This window comes from Trypanosoma grayi, assembly GCF_000691245.1.
Source record: "Trypanosoma grayi strain ANR4 Tgr_2_V1, whole genome shotgun sequence".
Classification (NCBI taxonomy): Eukaryota; Euglenozoa; class Kinetoplastea; order Trypanosomatida; family Trypanosomatidae; genus Trypanosoma; species Trypanosoma grayi.
The window spans coordinates 14,095-35,628 of NW_008825621.1; the positions used below are offsets into that span (position 1 = coordinate 14,095).

The following is a 21,534-nucleotide window of genomic DNA, read 5'->3' on the forward strand; positions in this document are numbered from 1 at the left end:
TGGACGGCGTGGATCAACTGCTCCCGCCGTGTCTGGTCCCCAATACCAAATGAGGACTCTTGTCAGGAGAAACAGCTTCTGAAACAACTCATTTTGTTTTTTATCCACAAAGGGACCCACACAGGAAAACTGGATAGGAGGTTTTTTTAATACATCCTTTTCATTACCTTAGTTCACCTGACCTTCACCGTCATAGCCCTTCGGATGCAGTTTGTTGCTTCGCAAATTTACCTTGAGCTGCTGGCCCTGGTGGTGACCTTCCTGTCGCTTCAATATCTTTTGCGCCTCCTTGTTCTGCACACTCAATGCCTCCTGTCGTTCTCTCCGTGCCACCGCGAGGGCCTCCTGGTCTGCTGCCAGAATGGCTCGGCGTTTTTCGGCGTGTGCCTCACTTTCCTTCTTTCTTGGCAGTGGCACCTCTGCCTCTCGCCGCTGCACACTTCGCTTCGTGTCGTGAAGCACCAACGTCATTGTGCTCGGGTCTAACCGCTCGCCCAGGGCCGCGTCCGCAAGACTGATGCTATAGAACCCATCGTACTCCGGTCCCAGTATGATTCGTTCGTGGTTCTTCTCCCGCATATGTGCCCGCAACGCCTCCAGAGAGGAAAACGCCTTTGTCTTTTCTCCACACACGAGACAAAGAAGACCGTTTACTTTCCGGGCAATGTATGCCAATAGTCCAGCCACATCACTGCACCTGTGCAATAGCGGCAACGTGAATTCGTGAATAGTGCTCATGTGATGCAGATTTTCCTCAATGCCATCGGCAAGGGCGCCGCAGAAGAGGCAGCGCAATTCGCTCACGTCCTCCTCGCGATCCTCCAGTTGCACCTTTTCTGCCTTCTTGAGCCGTGCCGACGGACTGGGCGGCTTCACGCGTTTTGCATTGTGGCGGCGGTGCAATCCCATCGCCGCGCTGCCGAGTGAGGTCGATGTGAGTGCACTAGCCGCGTCCGAGTCGCGGGCGAGGATACGCTGCTCCTTCTTCATCAAGTGCGCAGTGGAGCGAACGTGGGCCTGCAGGGTCTGCACGGAACGGAACGTCTTCTTGCACAGCTTGCACGCAAAGGACGGCCGCCCTTCTTCATCGGCGTCCTCTTGCTGCGCCACGCGGAAATGTTTGTACTCCTGTGCAGTGATTGGACGCCGCCCCTCAACACGCAGACGCACGTTGTGCAGGTGGTACTCCGACTCGTAGTGCTTGTGCACGGCCTCAATCGAGTCAAATACGGCGTTGCAGGTACCGCAGCGTGACATGGGAGCTGACATCTGCGCCTTTTCTGGCTTTTCTGTGTTTGTTTGTTTTTCGGGTTAAGTGGTGTGTGCGAAGGAGGGAAAAGAAGAACAACAGGGAAAGGCATGCGGCCCAGTGTATGCCACGAATCACATCGTGGCGAAAAGCACACACACACACACACACACACACACACTTCCGACAATACCCCAACACACATCATTGCACGCACAGAAGGTGAAGCAACATTCATACCGTACACACCACCACTTAACAGGTGATGCCCGCTACACCATTACATGTTTAAAAAGGCGGAATTCCAAGGGATGTATTGTTACCCCCTTAGCAAAGATCATCCAAACGCCGTGCAGACAGTGGGGTTTCAATAAAACAAGAGGCCTCCTCCGGCACGCACAAGAGGAAACGACACAGTCGCGACATGCACCGCCCATAACCGTACGAAACTTGCCGCCGATTTTGACTTTTTATCGCTGCTGAGCGAAGTATATCGCGTGGGTCAGGATTCAACGCCTGGCGTAGGGTCAACAACCCCAAAACAGGGAGGACCAGCATAAATGCGACACCAAAAACAGTCAAGAAGCTTGCCACGCTTATTGAATTAGTCCAGACACCAAAGTATTGGAATTTCGGTATGGAAGAGTACGCAGAAGTTGCGGCAACGTACAAAAGCGGCATACCGAATATCCAAAATGCGTTTAGGAAAGTGATGGTATGAGATTCCAGTAGCAACGTTAGCATTTGTGATAAAATAAGGGCTGAGTACGCCACGGAGAATACCACATCATTTGAGGCGGTCCTTCCATTCCCTTCAAAGGCAAAACTTGTTCCGAACACCCCCAACAAAAGCCAGAGTGTCGCCACTGACTGCACAATGCCCCGAAACACAAAGACCACAAAGAACTCACGAATGTTCATGTCTGTTGCACGGCGTGTCATCTTGTAGAGAAAGGTGTGACGCTCAAGCACATTGCGAGGTGTGATTCTGTCGAGACAATAGAACAATGTCTGCGGAAGTGTGTACACACCGTTCCACAGTGTGAGACTAAAACTATTCCAGAATGTTCCACCAGAGACATGCGTCCCAACGACATTGTACGCAAGCTGAATGAAGCTGATCAGCATCGACTTATAGAAACTATACTTAATAACGTACGCTGTGCGCGTGTAGGCCTGTTGACCATGCACAAACACAAGTGCGCGAAGGTCCGAGAAGCGTGTAATGACAAAATCCGCAGCACGCGCGGCCTGCTGTCCCTCCTTGCCAGTGATACCTACACCCACGTGCGCCTCCTGCAGCATCGCCACATCGTTTCCGCCGTCACCAACCGCAAGTGTCATAAAACCACGCGAGCGCACAAAATTTGTCACGGCAGCCTTCTGGCTGGGCGTGACGCGGGCACAAATGACACTCACACACGCATCGCTCAGTGCGGCGAACCGCTCCCTGAGCGCCGGTGTTTTGAGGATCCGCTCCAACACCACACCGCCTTCCACAACTAACACACATTGACTATTGACAGTGGCGGCAGACAACATTGTGTTGTAGCCGCCTATCTCGTTCCGAAACACGTTGGAAAGACAGCTAGCGTTCCCTTGCGTATCCACATCGTACAAGACCTCCGCGTTGAGAATCTCTGCGCCCATTGACAGAGGCACACCTTCCAGACGATTCGCTGTGGCGCCACGCGACATTGGAAGAGGAAGCGCCATCATGCGATCCTCCCATGTGGCTTCGCTATCCGTGCTGGCCGAGACAACACGCAACACGCGGTTCCCAGCGGAGTATAGACCACAAGAAAGGGAAATTTGCTCCGCCGTCTGCACTTTATCACCGGTTAGCATCCACACCTTTATGCCTGCACGGAGGAAATCCCGCACTGTGTCGTGAACAGCTTCCTGTAGCTTGTCTTCAATTGCCGTGATGCCAGTAATGCACACCCCAGTTTCCATCTTCAGCCGTATCTCCTGCATCTGCTCCCGTCGTCCATGCAATGAGAGCTCTGCAGCCTTCACCTGATTGAGGAATGCATGTAGATCCGCTTTTCCTAGTTGCTTCTCAGCAACTACCAACGTTCGAAGACCTTTCATCGCGTAAGCGTCCAGGTGGGACACTAGTGATTCCTGCTGCGACTCTCGCATCTTCAGTGACACGCTGGATGACAAAGGTGACGCTGCTGATGTCATCTCAACGATACGATCATCTGCCCCTTTTACAAAGTAATATATGATTCCTGTGGACTTCTCTTCCACAATAACTCCCATAGACTTTAGCTCCGATGAGAAAGGAAATGTATGGTGAAGAATCCACGTCTCACGCACCCCCTTGACGTCCAACACAATCTCGTGAGCGTCACGGCGCACCAGACGGACGTGCAGCTGCGCAGAACCTCTACATAAAGCCTCCTCATCAGGAGATGCGGCTTGATAAAGAAATGGCTCCATGTTGACGGCCCCGTGGGGGTCACAGGGTCTTTCTACAACCTCTACTGCGTTGCAGAGAGACAGAACCCGACCAAAATGCAACACACGATCGTCACTTGGGACAATTGCCTGTTTATTCTCAGATGAATCCTCTTTGTCCAAATGCAAAGGTATCCGCTCCTCGCCGATTGTGACATAAAGGAGTTCCATGACGTTCTGCGTCATTGTCCCGGTCTTGTCAGAGAGAACGTAGTCGATCTGGCCAAGGTCCTCGAGGATGCTGGAGTTCTTTACACGGCACCCCTCGCTGTCGGGCCCTCCGTGCTTCATCACCTCATCCCACTCCACTGTCATAGCCATATAGTATTTGCTCATATCCACAACGAATTTAAAGGACACCGGGATCATCACTGTCGTCAAAAGGAAAAATCGCAGCGGATAAATGATAAACGAGGCGTTTGACTCACTGGGCGGCATCTGTAGATACCAGAACCTTTCTTCTATATCCCGATTCATGAGGTATCCTGCGATGCCAAAGGCAAAGGCATTCGCCAACTGACAACAGAATACAATGACGGAGTACCGCGAGACATCCTGGTCAATCTTCGCCCATTTCACAGGAGGGGGTCGTTTATTCATACCGCATTTCGTTTCATCACCTGTGTAAACTGCCACACATATCACAGACTGGGTGTTCTTCAATCTGCAGGACTGCGGCAGCAGGTGGTGGTGGGAAAGAGAAACGTACGTTGGCGGGCCACTGCTGGTAGGATGCTGGAACTCTGCGCGTCCGTCAAAGGAGTCAAGCATGGCCGATGGAGGAGGACACGTGAACTTCAGAAGGGCCAGCTTCTCCATAAGCACATCACAGTTATCATTAATATGAATGATATTAGCGTTACCGGCGTCTGCTGCCGCCATTGCTTCGACGTCATACTCACTCAAAAAAGAGGTATTATGGGGCATCACTATTTCCCGCGGCTTAAGATCCAGTTCGCCATCCAAGTTGTCTGTCCGTATATACACTGTATGAGATACTGCAGCCACTACCACAACGTCACATGGGATCTCTTCATCATTCTGCAAGAGGATAACGTCACCGACGCGTATGCGACAATTGCGTCGTTTCTCCCACGACGCTGTTTCTGGATTAAGTATAGTGCGTGTAGTGTTGTTGTATACAGCGTCCTGCCGGTGCCGCTTCACGTCGTCATAGCCCTCCTTTAAGGCGGTAAGGCTGAAGGCAAGAAGGAGTGGCAGAAGCGTCGATAGCGGGCTGACGGGTGCAATCACAGAGATGAATTGGAGGAATACCACCAGCAGAAAGTAGAAATTCAGCGGGCGCCGGAACTGCTCGTAGAGGTTGAGAAACACAAAGTTGTAGTATGTGTATCGACTGTTAATAACGGTGTTGTCGGGGTGTGCGGCGGCGACCGAGGCGTCCAGCGGCTTCACCGTCCGCATGGTAGAGGCGCTCTGCACCTGCTTGCGCTTATCAGCACTGTCCCGTCGCACCCCCAGGACGACGAGAAGTGACAGCACAGCCCCGACCGCCCAATGAACAGCGCGGAGAAAACTGCTGACGCAGAATCGAATACGAACCAGACGGGTGCCGAGACGGTGCTTCTCGTCTGTGGAATGAGTTTCCCGCACTCTGTCGCCGACGCCGGGGATGGTCAACGCGGCCTTGCTCAAACGATTAATAGGTACAGACGCCACTGTGGTATTTGCGCGAGCTTCTGTGCAACAGCGAAGATGATACAACAGGAAAAATAAAACATTTTGAACAAAGCAAGCGGGAGGGGTAGAGGACTGGTCGAAAAACGAAAAAACGAAATCCATCAACACGCACGAAACACACCAGAGTGACACAGCGTTGCAAGGGCACACAGTAAACCCTCTACACACCACTAGTTCTTCTTCACATATGAAGCACCAAGGGACATTAGCGCCGTATATCCACGTTGACCCCCCCCCTTTACGCATCCCCACTCTTAAGCGCACGCTTCACCTTCAAAGGGTCCTTCATAAACTCACGTTGCATGTTCTCGCGTTGGGCACGATCCATCTTCTTCTGCCGCTTGCGCAGCTGCGAGCTCACAAGCGCTCCCCACTCATCATCCAAACGCGATGAAGACGAGAGCGACGGCGGTGGTGGTGGTGGTGACTGCTGCTGCGTCACCTGCAGACTCTGCGGCTGACTCTCCGGACGCCGCATCTTGGAGTCTCCGCTGCTACTGCTGCAACGCAACGGACCAGGTGCGGCTGAACTTGGCCGAAGCCCCATCTGTTGTGGCTGCTGCAGACCTGTTCTTGCAGAGGATAACACCGCCGGGAAATTCGGCGGCGCCCCGTGCGCCTGCAGCACAGTCTGCAGCACCGCGCCGACCCCACCGTCGCCGTCGACCGCCTCCGTGCCTTCAAGGAGGAAGTCCACCGAAACGTGCGCGAATTGTCCGTCGTCGTCGTCGTCGTCGTCGCCAGCGGGGTGCAGAATACGCTTGAGACGTGAGCGGAGCGCGGCGCCACGCCACACTGGCTGAATAATACGAGCGGCCACCTCGTAGCGCTTCAGTTGTGCCGCTCTTCGAACCGCGAGCTCCTTTTTCGCCCGCCTTCCGAGCATTCTGAGGTAGAGCCAGTCACAGAGAACCACTTTCGCTTGTGCTTCTCTGTGCGCCTGCGCCCGCTCGTGGTAGAGAGCGGGGCGGGTGTGAATGTTGGCCTGCACGCGCGGTATTGTCTGCATCGCTGTGAGGTGTCGCTGCAGAGTGAGCATCGTATCGCGCCGGTTGCGTTCCTCCACTTTGTCCGAGAGGCGGTGCACCACTGGGTTGAGGCGCTGCTTCGATTCGCGCAGACGCTGCCGTAGCTCGTCTTCAATGTGCACTGCATCATGTTGACGCCGCCGACGGACCGTAGCGAGAACGTCCTGCTCCGTCTGAATGCTTGTCAGTACCACGTCACTTGTTAGGGCAGCAAACATTTCCTTCTGGGCACGCATCGGGCTCGCATAACGACTGTAGCATTCAACCGCACCGTAGAATCCTCGTACATCCTCAGGCGTTGAACAGGAGGGCCAATACCTTGTTCCGTGAAGAGCGCTTTCGTTGTGTTGCCGCAGCAACTCGCGAGCCGCACAAAAGGACCGAAGGCTTACTGTTTCAGCCCGCGTAGCATCCCGCCGATCGGTTTCCTCCACCTTTTCATTGTTAAGCTCGATCAGACGTGGAAACCAGGCGAGCAAAGCCCGTCTCACTTTTTCTGGCATACGACCACTGTTGCCGTTTCCATTTTTGTCGGATTGATCATCGGTGCCGGCCTCATGATCGCCACGTGCAAACGGATTCTCGCTGACGTAAAGTGTTTGCAGCTTCTTGCATGCCGCCAGCGGCTGAAGGTCCTCCACTTGCTGCAGCTGGTTGAAGGCGACACTGACGTTGGTCAGCCGTGGACAGTGAGCCAGTCCCGACAAATCGCGCAGTCTATTGTTCTCCACATGCAGCACCGACAACAGAGGAAGCCAGCGGAAGCATTCACCAGGCAACTCCTCGAGACGGTTTTCGTTCATGAAAAGTTGGCGCAAGAACCCAAGTGACAGCACTCTTGGTAGCGTCTGGATTTGATTCCGCGACAGATACAAGTTTTGAAGCAACACGTGCTGTGCCAGGGCGTCCAAGTTTGTGATACCGTTTTCACTCAGGTCAAGCGTCTGCAAGAGACGAAGCTGCTGAAGTTCTGCAAGCGAAGTGACATTATTGCGGCTCGCCTCGAGGCACACCAAACTCTCACACGAGGCCAATGGCAACAATGACTCGATCTGATTTGCGTACATCACAAGTGTGTGCAGGTTGTACGAAAGAAGCTTACCGATCGCCTCGACGCTGCTCAGTGCGTTCAGCGAGACATCCAGACGCGATACGCACGCCGCCTGTGCAACGGAGTGCACGTGCGCCTCCGATACTCCACGCATCGATGCAGCTCGGCACGTCAAACTCTTCAAGCCATTATCGCTCATGTTGAGGCTGCGGAGTGACGGGAACACGCGCAGAAGATCGTCAAGCGGCAGCACATGCAGTGCGTTGCCACCAAGATCAAGTTCCCGCACAAAAGGCGCTGCGGGTGTGGCGCGCCTGCCTACACGAGACTCAGCGGCGGCGTCTGTGCGCACTTCCAGCGTGGCGAGACTGGCGAAGTCAATTGAGGCAATCTGCTCCAGCGCGAAGGAAACGGTATGGCACTGCTGCGCCACTTCCCGCATGCCCGCCTTCGCAACGCCGAAGACGAGCGGCTGCAGCTGCTTGGCAAGCTTTGCGTCCAGGCGAATAAAAGCGTCATTAGTTGAGGACGACAACGCATCATTCTGCGGCGTGGAAGAAGAGGCAGAGGAAGCGGCAGTACCGGAAACAGTAGTTGCCGTCCCTGGACGACTACCGGGCATGGGGGCCGCTTTCCCGGCGCACTTGGCAACGCTATGCGCAAACGCCGCGAGAGAGCCGGCAGTGTCGGCAATAATCTGCTTGCAATCCCTCCGCCACGCGGTCCCATGACGCTCCTCCTGCAGCAACGCCTGCAAGCGAGACATGCTGGAAATTGGCAAGACAACACTGCACGCCAGTGACGGATTGGAATGCCGGACTTCTGCCAGACGTTGCCAGGCCGCTGCAGTTGCTAGCGACACATCCCCCTGAGCTGGAGGAGCCTGACTGCCGCGACCTTTCACCTCCATGGCGGTGTCCCATTGCTCCACACAGCTAGAAATTTGTGCCATCAGCTGCTTCCGGCTGCGCAGAAGCAACTGGAGTGCCTCCTGCTCTGCCCGCACCAACTCCTTTGCATCTTCCTCCTCTGTTGCGATGATGACACGCCGAATGCGTGCATGCTCCTCCAGAATGCCACATACAATCTGGGCAGTAGCATGAGCCTTTCGTTGGAACTCAATCTCCTTTAGCAGGCAGTCCTGCTGGTGTTCTAGCTTGCAGAGTTCCTGGTGTTCAGCGAGCTCCTCCGCTAGGATGCAGCGATACGCTGCGTCTTCCCTGAGAACGCAATCTGCAATGGCTTCTTGAATACGTCTCGTTTTTTCCTCGCGCCACTGTAACTCGTAACTGGCTTTCGTATCTTCTTCCTGCATGCACCGTGCTTCATACGCCTCGCGACGCACGAGAAAAATTTCCCGTTCAGCTTTTTTTTGTATCTGCTCCACACTGGAAACCTTTGTAGTTTCCCTCGCAGATGCCACCGCCGCCAGCAAAGACTTCTCAGCACCAACACTCACTCCATCTCCTGCTGCTGCTGCTGCCGCCGCTGTATCGTCCTCAGTCTCCAGAGCGACTGCGGTCCGCAGTTCCACTTCCACTTCGCATGGTGGCAGCAGAACGTCCACACGCGCTACGAAACCATCGAGCACCAGCTGCCCGGGTGGTATGCGACGAGGTCGGCGGTTCTCCTGCTTCATCTGCAGCAGCCTTTGGCTTGCAACCGCCTGCACCTCACTGTCTCGTACCTCCATCGTCTGAATCGACTGCAGAATTGCTTCGTGCTGGTCCACCCATGAGGGCTGCGTAGTGGCGACCACCGTTGTCGCTTCTACTGTTTCAGCGGCCTCACCTTCCTCCAGCTGAAGCGGAAGCATTAGAGGAGCCACTGTCGCAGCAGCAGCACTTTGTTGCTCGGCGCCAAGTGCGATATCGGGTGTCTCGAGGTGCACTGCAGCGCTTGCTAGGGCCTCGTTTTGCCGCTCGCAGCGCGCCACCGCCTCATCCCACTCGCGAAGAGTCTGCACCTCTTCCGCTGTCGGACCAAATTCATATGCAAAAAGACTGGTTGCTTCTCCATCGCCAAGTCCCTTTTCCCTGGCCTCTTCTTCTTCCGAGTCACTGTTACCCTCTGTCAGATCAGCGGCTGCACCATCACCAGCGTCGTTGTGGATAGGGGGCCAACATCGCTCCTCCTCCTCGACAGCGCGCTGCCTCTCCAGGAGTGCGGCCTCGCTCATGGGGTCGACGTACGGCTTGCGCCTCGCCAGCACCACATCCGCCTCACGCAACATACTGTCTATAGTGTTGAAGAGACCCTCGTTACTCCCGTCATCTGGGAAAACGTCTGGAAGGAGGAGATCGCCTGCTTTTTCCACTGCATCTTCTACGGTCTTTGTCGACGGCGCGTCACGGTGGACAGCCAAAGCATGGCCCTCTTCGCCGTTCAGCACTTTTTTCACGCCATCCCAGAGGGGAACCGCAGTTGTAGACGAGAGGAGTTTCGTGTGGCGCAACAGAAGACACTCGAGGGGCCATGTGGAGTCCACACCGTCGGTGCTGTTGCGGCCAAATCCCGTTGCGTTTTTGTTATCATCATCATCGTCACCGTCGTCGGGGCCGGCGCCGGTGAGGAAGACGTCTCTGCCGCCGTATTCAAAGACGCAGTTCGAGACGGCAGGGAAGCTAAGAAGATCATCGTACGGTCCGCTGGTGCCGTACTCCGCGAGGAGCGCCGCCGCCTCCGCCTCCGGGAGCTCTGACAAGGGCCTCAGCGGTGGGGGGTGGTCGTCCATTTCCTTCCTTCCTTCTCCAGTCGATATGTGTGCAAGCACAGATAGAAACGACACAAAGCAAAAAAGGCGGTGCTCTAAGGCGCGTGCATGTATCAGGGAAAAGCAGTATCGCTGCGCGCACACACACACCACGTTCCCACCACATTCCGTCCTTGTACTCATGTTAAAAAGAACAGCCGCGAAATGCATCTGAACAACACTAAATTATATCCGAGCGTTATGATCCAACGCAGTGCAAAGCGTCACTACAGCCTCCCGTGTTTACGCCTCCAACGCCCAAACGTCGGATTTGGTCAAACAAATGTGTTGGGAGATGGCGTCAACCTCACTCATCAGTGGAAGTCTATGCGAACTGAGCAGAGGTGGAAAGATGCGTTTGAAGCCGCGGCAGTACGCAAGCTCATCCTGCAGGCGAAGACGCAACTCCTCCTTTGCCTCGCGGTCGCGCAACTGCTGACAGCCACGACTTGTGACGCCACTCCAGCGATGCACAGCCTCCGCTGCCTCCTTCGTGAGCGGGTCAAGCAGGCCAGTAAGGTGCAGTACGTCGTCGCCGAGTGTGCCGAAGCACGACGCGGGTCGCTCGAACGGCTCAATCATTGCAAGATTGAGAAGATCTGAAACGACGTTCGTCTTCACGGCATAGTCGAGTGGGGACGTGCTGGCAAGCGACGGCAGCGTGTTCACCTCAATTAGCCACGGCTTCAATTTCGCGTCAAGCATCATGTCGAATCCGTAGAGCTCGAAGAATCCGTTCGGGAATGGCAAACTGCCCGCCGCACCTGCCAGCGGCACCTTAACCGCAAGGAGCGTCTTGACGATCGCACACGCAATGTCGTCCCACACTCGCAGCGACATGCGCCGCTGTGGAGGGGCGTTCGCAAGTGTCGCGGCGGGAATAGATCGCGGCGGCAGCGGGTGCGTGCTGTCCAGGTGTGCCCACAGCTCTGCCAAGCTCTTCTTGAGCACCAGCGGTGGCGAAGCCACATCAGCAGCAGGGACCACGTCGGTTTCCGGACCCTCCGTGTTGGGCGACGACCTGCTGCGCATATTCCACCGCTTCCCAACCGAGTAATTTGTCAGGTCACGAAACGGATCGAAAATTGTCCCACCATCACTGCCGCTATTGCTGTACTCCTGCGCCGCAAGGCGTACAAGACCCTCCTCATGTAGGTAGACGGTCAGTGGGTCGTAGCTCGTAACGGCCACGTAGAGGCGAAGGTCCGTCTTGCGACCATCGAGCAGCAATGGATCTTCGATGTACTCTTGCACAACATACTTGCGGCTCATACCACCTGCTAGTGACACGTCACCCAAGGCGCGGGCTTCAATATCCTCCATCACACGCTCCCAGCACCGCGCGTTCTTCGCCCCACCCATGCATGTAAATATGCCGCGGCCGCAGCTTCCCCTAGCGGGCTTCCAAATAAACCGCCGCGTCGGTGGGGCCGCCGCCATGGCTTTCATGATCGCCCGTTTTTCCCCTGGGTACACCCAGGTGCGCGGCAAGAATCCGTAGCGCTGTTGCTTGTCCCCTGCTGCCTCGAGTGCATTCGCGACAGACTGCAGTCGTACCGCCAGTCCCCACTTGCAGCCGATGTTGCCGTAACTGCGCGGGAAATGGTTGAAGCGCTGGTGGGCGCACACCATCTGCGCGGTGGAGAGACACTCCTCCAATTCCTTCGCACGCGTCGAGGACAGCGACGCCTTGTGGAGTTCTACACCACCACCATCCACATCACGCGACAACGAAGAAGAAGAAGAGACGATACATGTGGAAGCATGTGACTGCATCGGTTGCTGCCGCATGGAACGCCCCCACAGGACGTTGCTCGGAATGGAAGTATTGGCCTGCATGGGAATACGCTTAAATCCCGCCCTCAGGAAGGGCAGCCGAAGAGCATAATACTCACACGAGGGGGACGTAATGTGAAAAAGTGGTGCGGCGGAACCGAGGGGCGGTGCCCTAATTGCGTAGTCAGGTAGAGCCCCACGCATACGTGGAAATAGGAAACTTGCCTTGCGCCGCCCACTACGACTCGGCTTCAAATAAACAGGTTGCTCTGGTGAAAGTCTCTGCTGCTGTCCTTCTTCAAGTCCAGTGTCAGCATGCAGTGCCGCGGCAGCTTGAAGCACCCATAACCTCTGGCAACGCCGCATCCCGTCCACCTTGATAGCGAGAGTGAATTCCTTGCGAACCGTGTTCAAAGAGGGCCAGGAAGAGAGTTGAGCATCTTGGCCTCACAGACGAGGGGCCTTTAATGAAAACAAATTTCCCAATTCCATTTTCTTACACATCAGCAACTGCACGACATGGTGCAGATATTTCAAGCCACAAAACTCTCAAAAAAAAAAAGACATTAACAAACAAGCAAGACGAACATAAAATGCCGACAAACAGCATGGAGAGCGAACAACAAAGACATCGAAAAAAACAGCATAGCAGTTCATCAGTAGCAAAAAAAAAAAGAATCACTCACATCACCTCATTAAACGTGGGAGCGCCTGAAGACCACAGGGAACATCGGGTGATCAAGTGGGGCACCCGCTGACAACTCCTTCTCCAACCCATAAAACGGCGGTGACGTAACCCACCGACGAGGGGCGTATACAACATCGTCACCAACGTATCGCACAGAGAAGGCCCGCCGCATCCCTCTGGAGCCCTTTGCAGAATGCAGCGTCAGCATGTTGAAGCACACGGCATCGCCTGGTCGCACCTCCCACGAAAGGATGCGCTGCTCTCCGCGGAGCTTCTCAATGTCAGGCAACTCCGCCAGACTCCCTTCGGGAAACCACTTCGCCTTGTTCTCCTTGAAGGTGCGTGGCATGAACCAAGGACCATTGTGAGTGCCACTCACAAACTCCATGGCACTGTCGGCTTGAACTTCATCCACCGGAATCCAAAAGCTGACGGTTTGCTTTCCGTCAATGTTGTAGTAAGGCTGGTCCTGGTGCCACGGCGTTTGTTGTTGCGTCTTGGGCTCCTTCACCAGCGTATGATCATAGTAAAGGCGGGACACCACGCTGCCCATCAACACAGCGGCAATGTGGCTCAAGTCCGGGTTTTGCGCAATGTGGGCATATTCGGGAATGCGGCGCCAGTTGCAGAAGTCCTCGAAGAACCGCCCCGTGTCGGAATCACTGGAAGCGATCCTGGCGAGCGGGCTTGGGTGTGCCATGTTATAGTCAATGCCGCTCTGCAGCTCCTTCACCTGCTGCGGCGAGAGGATCTGTCGGAGAAGAATGACCCCATCTCGTTGGTAATCGGCAATCGCCTTGGGCGGAACAGTGTACGGCATTTCCCCCCTTTTTCCCCCCATAACACGGCTATTTTGAGACCAAACGGGAGGGAGAGAAAGAGGGTGACACACCGACATTTATATATTTTCGTTCGCACCGCACCCCAACTCTTTCACAAAACAACAACAACAACCAAAAATAAAAAAAAAACGAAACGGGCGGAGTTAAGCAGTCGGCAAGAGACTGATGTTCCTCGTACCCACCTCTTCGTCCAGTCTGTGCGGTGCAAGCACCTTCAACAGCCACTCCAGCGCAAACTCCCTCAGCAGACCAAAGTACGGCGAGCCAACGTACCAACTCGTGCTGAGTGGCAGCTCACCCGCGTACTTTCCTCGACTTGTCAAACTTTTGGGTAGAACACCAAGGAGTGCCCGGGCAGCCTCGTACACGCCGCGAATACGCGGCCGATTCTTCTCCACAAAGTCGTTCGCGATTTGCACCGCCTCCACCTTTGTTAGACCGCGTGGCGGATGCTGCCATTTCATTGCAGGGCTGGTGGTAGCAGTCTCTTGCCTCGCGTCCCACTCCAGGCCTTGTTGTATGGAGTCATGCGTGGGATTCTGCAGCACCGCGAAGGTCACCTCAAGCGCACGCGTCATGGCCTCGAGGCGCATGTGGTGCGCGCGCCACATCCGCTGCGCCAACGCCTGCTGCCCGGACGGCGCAGCGGCCTCTGCGAATTGCTCACCCAGCGAAACGACATACGCGGAAGAAATCCGCTGCACCGATACGAACCCACCTGCAACAAGATCGTTTAACCTGAATTGAAAATCCTGCAGCGACATGTTCAGCGTGTTGGCGGCGGACACGACGTTCTCAATCCGCTTGTTCTGCCGGCACAGCTCGAAGACCCCGTCGAGCACCTCCAGCTGCGCCAAGACACCACTGACGCCGGACGGCGCCGATGCATCACGCCCCCGCTTCCGTTTCGCCGAAGCATCAGTGGCAGAAGCAGCAGCAACAACTTCGGCAACGGCGTGTGTCACGCGGTACCCCATTTGGGCCGTTCCACGCAACTCACGCAGCACGCCGTCCTCCTGTGTGAGGATCAAAAAGAGGATAGTCTCGACCGTCTCCTCACTCATAATCAATTCCTCAGCGGCCTTTGACACAGAAACCATCGTCAACTTCTCCCCCACCTTTGTCGTTGGGCTACCGAGAATGTGTTGCACGACAGCCAACATCTCCGCCGGTGATATGAAGGATGAGAGGGCGCGAGAACGCAGCGTATAGAAGTCGAATGGACTGTAAAGAAGACGACACGTCGATATCGCACCGTCACGACCCGCACGACCGGTTTCCTGCACGTAGCTTTCGAGGGAGCTCGGCGCGGATGTGTGAACCACAGAGCGAACATCGGGTTTGTCAATACCCATTCCAAATGCCACTGTCGCGATCAACACATCAATGCTGTTATGCATAAACTGCTGCTGTGTCCTGGCCCGCACATGACGTTCAAGAGCTGCGTGATAACTCCGAATAACAATACGACCTCCCTCAACTCCTCCAACGCCACCATTCTTACGCAATTGCTCATGTGTGGCGCTTGTAAAGATGTTGGAAGATGTGGTGCTCCGATCATTTACCAGCTGTTCGTTCTGTGCGGCACCCAGCTTTGTTGTGAGGTACTTGGCGAACTCTTCCGCGTCCACGCGGGTCTGGACGTACACCAGCATTGGCTTTGGCAGCTCCAGCACCGCTTGCAAGAGTTTCTCTTGCAGTGTGCGGTGTGTGGGAGGCTTCTTGGAGCCGGCGTCCACGAGACAGACAGACTCCAGCTTGAGATTGTCACGACGATACGGCACCGTGACGGTGCGCTCGATACGAAACGTTTTCTGGAGGTCAGAAATGACAGGGGGCGCCGCCGTTGCTGTCAGGCAAAGGAATGGTGGCGACTTTTTTGTTTCCGCTGTGGCAGTAGCATCAGCACTCTCGCTTCCGAGGTCCGAAAGCACGCGGTGCAGGTACATGAAGGAGGGGCGAAAGTCATACGCCCACTGCGATACACAATGTACTTCATCCACACAGATAAAGGCGATGCGATCCACATGCTTCGCCAGGACACTACGGAGCTGACCGTGGCGAACAAGGCGCTCCGGCGACACAAAGAGCAGGTCAATGGCACACAAAGGGGATGCCAAATCATCCAGAATTGACTTTTCACGCGATGCCGAGGTACCGGAGGAGAGAATGGCCGTACGCAGAACCCCACCACTCGCTATCCTCGAGGCTTGATCAGTCATCAGTGACAGTAGCGGCGACACAACAACGGCGAAGCGGGCCCCTGGCGCTGTTGTCTTCGCGACGTCTCCCTCCGCGCCCTGCTGCCGTTCCCACGCTTGGAGCTTGGCGTCGAATAGCATACGGTGGACAAGCATGGGAAACTGGAAGCAGAGCGTCTTGCCCCAACCAGTGGGGAACAACGCCAGCGTGTTGCAGCCGCGGAGGATTGACGACACCACCTCCTGCTGGCCGGGGCGGAACTGGCCCGATGCTACGCCGAGGTGATTCTTCAGCAATGCGCTGCATATCGGCAATGTCGCCCCGGCGGTATTGGATGCCGCGCACTCGCCAAGAAGGGCCTCCAGACCAACTTGCAGGATGCTCTTGTCGTCGTCTGAGTCGTCCGTCGTGGCGCACCGCAGCTCTTGTGGGCTCGCCACCGTGGCGGTTGCGTCATCGTCGTTGCCTGCGCACGCCACCTTGACACCGGTGGGCAATGCGGCAGGCGTGGAAATGAATGTCGATCGCCGCAGAGGTGCCAAGTACGGGACGCACGTGGCTTCATCATCACCATTATCATCAACGTCATCATAATCATCTGTCACCGCCTTCGGCTCTTCATCCTTGTCCTCTTTTCTCACGGTGGGGGGATCATCGGAGGCTGCGTCGCTAGCAATATCGTCACAGAACAATTCCTCACCACCGTCCTGCATGATCTTTCCTCCAATCTTCGCGGTAGATTCTTTCTGCAGAGGCGTATGGGCGGAGCAGAAAAAAAGACAGAAGGATAGTTAGAGCACAGTAACTGTTACGCCAGGTGCCGCCGCCGCTGCTGCCCTTCGCTCCCTCTAACGTATGCTCACGGTTACTCTCAGCTACCACCATGACAGGGGAAAGGAGGCCCACGTTATCAAACAGGCTCATCGGTAAAGCGAACCTCATCACCATCTGTGTCGGACGACATGGTCTCCTCATCCTCTTCTTCTTCTTCCCCGCCAGCCTCATGGAACTGCATTTCCGCCAACTTTCTCCTTGCCTCTCTACGGCGACGCTCAAGCTGGACGTCCAGCACCAGATCCGGGTCGTGGAATGGGAAGTGGTAGCGGAAGCCCAAGCGGGTGAGCGTGCACACACCATCGCGCAGGACACAGAGACCACGCTGCTGGCACGCGAGCAGTGCCTCGCGTCCATTCACAAAACCGGTGTTTGCAAGCACCTCCCGCCCAAGCATTCGAGAAGCAGTGCGCACGTTCACCGATGGCAGCGGATCGGGAAGCGACGCATCGGCTCCCACCGAGTAGTCAAACAGATCAAGCGCCGCACTCACTCTCTTGTGGAAGGAGGGGCCACCGGTAGGAACGCAAGGCACATCCTCCTTTTCCACCTCAACATGAGAATTGCCGATGGCTTCCCCCGAATGTTTCGCGACCAACTGCATCACGCCATCCCAGAAAGATGGGGCTTCATCACTGAAATAAACTGTCTCCTCCGCTCGCTCCTTCGTACATTCGCCGAGAGGCGCATCATCGGCTGCGCGCATGTCGCTGGGAACCTCGCGGTCGCCTGTCACCACGTACTCCAGCAGCTCGTCGTGCGTCATGCGATGCAGGTATGGGCGCAGCGCGGCCAGAAGGCTCATGATCCTTGACGGGGCCACCTGCAGCCCCTCGAGAAAAGATGACATGCGCGAGAGCGAGGCTACCCGCTCGCGGTACTGCAGAAGTTTCTCCCGCTGCTCAGCAAGCCGCTCCACCCTTGTCTTTTCCGCCATCTCTTGAATGAGAGCGAGAGCCTTCTGCCTTCGTTCTTGCCACTCACGACGCTCACGTTCGCGTCGTTGCTCCTTTTCTCGTTGCCGATCTTCTCTTATCTGCTGGATGCGTGCATGCTCTTCCTCCTTCGCTACTCGAAACTTCTGCGCCTCTCTCTCAAATGCGTTGGCCTTTTCCATAAGCTCTTTCTTCTGCCACACGGCAGAAAGAAGCTGAGCCTTTTTGCTCTCCTCTTTTTTCTGCTGCTGCTCTGCCACCACCTTGGCACGGTTCTCAAAAGCGCAGCAGAGCTGAGCGTGCAGTCGTGTAAAGCCGTCCACTGATGCGGGATTGCTGGGATCTCTCTGCTGTGCCGCCTTTTCCAGGGAAGGGAGAAGAATCATTGCGGTCTGCTCTACGTCTAACAACAAACACACCAATTCCCTGAGACGATTCTCATCCATCATACTAAGGAGAAGCCCGACACACTCCGTAGGAGAAGCTGATAGGAAAGGTGCATAGAAACGATCCACACTCGGAGAACCACTGAGCCAAGCCTCAATGACGACCCTGTATCCACTTAGCGGCCACCACAGTGCTGTGTAGGCGTCAGGCATGCGCTGCGTAAGGATGCAGCAACACTCCAGTCTGTGTGTGGCCTGTACAGCAGCGACAAGCGCCGCTGCGGTCGTCCGTCCCAAGGAGGATGTAGTGCTCGTTGACGCGTGCATGCACAGAGCTGACAGAAGGAAATTCAAGAAGCTTTCCCACGTGGAGGCTTGTGGGGTCCGTTGTAGAGCAATTTCTGTAGAAGGAATAAGCAAAGTGGCTAGGGACTCCACAATGCACCACGGACCATCTGAGTCCTCCATTCCTGCAACAGGAGGCGTCAGCCACAATACCAAGCAGAGGGACTCGGCAATCCACCTACAGTAGTGGTCCATTGAATCAACCGAGGCCAGCTGAACTTGCTGTGGCACAGTAATCTTGACGTTCTTCTTCCCTCCCTTTTTCCTCTTTGTTCCTCCCCCAGCCGCGGTGGTGGGTGCCATATTCACTTTCGCATCGAGTGAGGTAGTAAGCATATGAAAAATGCCTCCAACAGATTTATGCGCCTCTGTGGAAGCAGCAGCAGCAGCTGCCGCTGCCGCCGTTACCGTGCTTATTGTGTGCCTTCGTCTGACACACTCGGCAAGCACGCTGAGCGGCTTGATAAGACGCTCCTCCTCCACTGTTGGCGTAGTGCCTGTACTGAACGGCACCATTTGCGCCGTCCGCAGCGATGCAATCCACAATTGTGCCTCCTCTTCAATAGAAAGCAACGGCAAGCTTTGCGTTTCCCACGCTGTTAGAAGCTTGTAGAGAAATACGTACACCACAAGGCTCGCAAAGGCCTCTTCGCGACGCACCTTCCGCCCTATACAGTAGTGAATAAGATTGGTAAGCCGCTCTGAGTTCCACTCCGCCATTGGGATCTGCATGAATACAGACTCCGTGAGCAGCGTCATATTCTCACCGTGCATCTGCACAACGTCAACAAAATAATCTAGTACAGCTACGTCCAGACAGCGAAGCAACGATGTAGGACGCAGGGTTGGGAGGAGGTGGTCACCATACACTCCAAGAACACGCGCAGCCAGTTCACTATCACATCCTACGGCCTGCTGAAACTTACTCGTACTGTTGAATAGTGACAATAGCACCTTCATGCAGTCTGGTGGAAGAATCACGTCAAACGCGGCGGTAAGCATGCCGCTTGGCACGGCAAACGTCCCCTCACCATCCGCAGCACTTGTCTTCTCAGACTCTGTATTCTTCTTTGTCGCAGTAACTCGGCGTCTTTTCGTCGCAGGATTCCGTTCCTGCTGCTCTGTCGTTGGAGCTGGCGGCATACCGAAAAATGAACGCATGGAGTCCACATCAATGGCGCCCGTCACAACAAAGAACCTAAACGTCACAGGTGAGTGAGGCAACACTTCCTTCGCGTCCTTCAACGTGGAATGTAGCGGATATGCGGAAACAGCATGTACGTACATGAGTGCCTCGAGGAGAAGTTCCATCAGCATTGGGCACGGCCTGCGTCCCTCCGACCCGCCTGTCAGAGAGGCGCAGAGCACAGGGAGAGTCATGTTCACCTCTGGGCAGGCCGAAAGTGCTGCTATGCGATTCCTCTGGTGCACGTGGCGCAGCATGGCGACTAGTGTCCGGGCGAGTGCGCGGCACGGCTCAATGGACGGATTGGGAAACGGTGGACGCCCAAGCGCAGCGTCGAGTCGGCGAACGACATCGCAGACTTGCACCTTTATCGCGTCAAACGGATGCTGGCCATCTAATTCTGAAGCGCTGAATATCGTTTCCATCCATCAGATCCATTCTAGAGGATGCATGAGGTGGGACACAACGAGAGAGGAAACAAGCAACAACAACAACAAGGGTTGCAAGTAGTACAACCAAGCAAAAACAAGAAAAAAAAAACAGGAAAGGATCCAACAAAGAAACAGGATGAGAGGAACCTCGGGGCCTTCACTTACGACTCCCCACGGGATAAATAGAGATACCTCTTCCATCATCAAGGGCATCACGAACTTCCCTCCAGGAGAAACACCTGTGAGAAGCACGGGGAGTCATCCAAAGGAAGGACCGGATGATCAATGGATGGCCCAAAGACACGGATTTGTCGGGTACTTAACTTGTGCTTGCCAGCAGCAGCACGAATAGCCTGCGAAATCTCATCGCGCAGGGCTGGCATAACGCGTGCGTCAGACGATTGTTGCTGAAGGAGGTCTGTAATACCAAGCGGCGCGGTTTCTTGTGCCACAAAGAGCACACTCCCATCACCACAAATACGCCGCTGCAACAGGCTCATAAAGGCCGTTTGCCACTGCCCAGCAGATGACAAAGTGTAGGGATGATGCTCCAAGCAAACCACGTCCTGCTTGCGGAGATCGAGATCCTCAAGCGATGCAGCTACGGTCTCACACGTTTTGAAGACGGCCGTGGCATGGTTGGCCACCAGGTTCTCCCGGACTCGGTCAAGCAGTGCAGTATCTGTTTCAGAAACTACGACTTGCTTTGCTGACATTACGGCATTCAGTGCAGCAGCTCCGCTGCGATCATTCAAACACAGAACACGCTTACCTCGACATACGTCTCGAAGCAAACGTCGTGTGCGGCGATGCGCTGTGTTAACCAGCCACCGATTACTTCGTGTTGCGGGGTACTCCGTCGACGGCACCCACAGGTGACTTGTGCCGTTCTCCACATACTCTCCCGGCAGAGAAATCGTGGGGTGGACAAGTGTGAGTTTCTCGCGGTCCTTCAGGTACGGCGTGTCGAGCAGCACCTCCTCAGCGCCCTGGCGCCGCAGCATCTCCGTAACACACGGGACGAGCCGTTCGGCCCCGGTCGAAGTCGCCACAACGCGGGCGAAACTGGAGGAGAAGAGGTCGACATAAAGTGACGGCACACCATCCACGGTGCCGTTCACCACACGGTAGGCGTTGTTACCCTCCCTCCCCGCCTGGCCAAAGGCACGCCGTCGCCGCTCCCAGGCCTCACGAACGCGGCGGAGGAAGAACTCCTCGCTGATGATTGGAAGCTCCGACACGACCTTCGGTGTGACGTGGAAGACATCCACGCGGAGCAGCGCCGGCTCATAGAAGCCCAGTGCCAGCAGGCGGTGGTGTTCGGAGTCGCGCAGCTCCACGACATCTCCGGGAGCGATTTCACGGCGGGCGAAGTCGAGGCTGTTCGGGTCCAACAACGACAGCGGAACAGCGCAGCGGCGCTGGTTGGTGAGAGGGCGGTGCTGCTGCGGGCGAAATTTCAGCTGTGGGAACGTCTGCGCGGGTCGCAGTCGGTTCGCCAGGAGCGGGGAGAACACTTTGGACCACATTGCCGCCTCTGCGACGCCGCCTCCCCCGTCGTTGCGTTTTCCCGTCCACTTCATTCAATCGGTGCAGGGACGAAGAGAAGGAAAAGCAGCGTTGTCTCAGAAAAGTAAGGAGCAGACACACACACACACACAC

At 55.6% G+C, this 21,534-nt stretch overlaps 8 protein-coding genes across 8 annotated transcripts; all 8 read right to left on the reverse strand.

Annotated features, from left to right (window-relative positions):
- Positions 1–168: 168 nt before the first annotated feature.
- Positions 169–1,269, reverse strand: DQ04_00021050 (zinc finger protein, conserved; the record flags this gene model as incomplete). The annotated part of the gene is made up of 1 exon (XM_009307867.1): positions 169–1,269. One exon carries the CDS (start codon positions 1,267–1,269, stop codon positions 169–171), a length of 1,101 nt encoding a protein of 366 aa, XP_009306142.1.
- Positions 1,270–1,576: 307 nt separating this feature from the next.
- Positions 1,577–5,518, reverse strand: DQ04_00021060 (phospholipid-translocating P-type ATPase (flippase); the record flags this gene model as incomplete). Its single annotated transcript, XM_009307868.1, has 1 exon — positions 1,577–5,518. One exon carries the CDS (start codon positions 5,516–5,518, stop codon positions 1,577–1,579), a length of 3,942 nt encoding a protein of 1,313 aa, XP_009306143.1.
- A 136-nt stretch (positions 5,519–5,654) lies between these two features.
- DQ04_00021070 (hypothetical protein) lies at positions 5,655–10,229 on the reverse strand (the record flags this gene model as incomplete). Its single annotated transcript, XM_009307869.1, has 1 exon — positions 5,655–10,229. One exon carries the CDS (start codon positions 10,227–10,229, stop codon positions 5,655–5,657), a length of 4,575 nt encoding a protein of 1,524 aa, XP_009306144.1.
- Positions 10,230–10,490: 261 nt separating this feature from the next.
- Positions 10,491–12,389, reverse strand: DQ04_00021080 (putative tubulin-tyrosine ligase-like protein; the record flags this gene model as incomplete). Its single annotated transcript, XM_009307870.1, has 1 exon — positions 10,491–12,389. The coding sequence occupies one exon, from the start codon at positions 12,387–12,389 to the stop codon at positions 10,491–10,493; it is 1,899 nt and encodes a 632-aa protein (XP_009306145.1).
- Positions 12,390–12,718: 329 nt separating this feature from the next.
- DQ04_00021090 (phytanoyl-CoA dioxygenase) lies at positions 12,719–13,552 on the reverse strand (the record flags this gene model as incomplete). The annotated part of the gene is made up of 1 exon (XM_009307871.1): positions 12,719–13,552. The coding sequence occupies one exon, from the start codon at positions 13,550–13,552 to the stop codon at positions 12,719–12,721; it is 834 nt and encodes a 277-aa protein (XP_009306146.1).
- A 144-nt stretch (positions 13,553–13,696) lies between these two features.
- Positions 13,697–16,468, reverse strand: DQ04_00021100 (putative ATP-dependent DEAD/H DNA helicase recQ family; the record flags this gene model as incomplete). Its single annotated transcript, XM_009307872.1, has 1 exon — positions 13,697–16,468. One exon carries the CDS (start codon positions 16,466–16,468, stop codon positions 13,697–13,699), a length of 2,772 nt encoding a protein of 923 aa, XP_009306147.1.
- A 197-nt stretch (positions 16,469–16,665) lies between these two features.
- On the reverse strand, positions 16,666–19,866 carry DQ04_00021110 (hypothetical protein; the record flags this gene model as incomplete). The annotated part of the gene is made up of 1 exon (XM_009307873.1): positions 16,666–19,866. The coding sequence occupies one exon, from the start codon at positions 19,864–19,866 to the stop codon at positions 16,666–16,668; it is 3,201 nt and encodes a 1,066-aa protein (XP_009306148.1).
- Positions 19,867–20,084: 218 nt separating this feature from the next.
- On the reverse strand, positions 20,085–21,455 carry DQ04_00021120 (23S rRNA (cytosine1962-C5)-methyltransferase; the record flags this gene model as incomplete). Its single annotated transcript, XM_009307874.1, has 1 exon — positions 20,085–21,455. One exon carries the CDS (start codon positions 21,453–21,455, stop codon positions 20,085–20,087), a length of 1,371 nt encoding a protein of 456 aa, XP_009306149.1.
- Between the last annotated feature and the right edge of the window lie 79 nt (positions 21,456–21,534).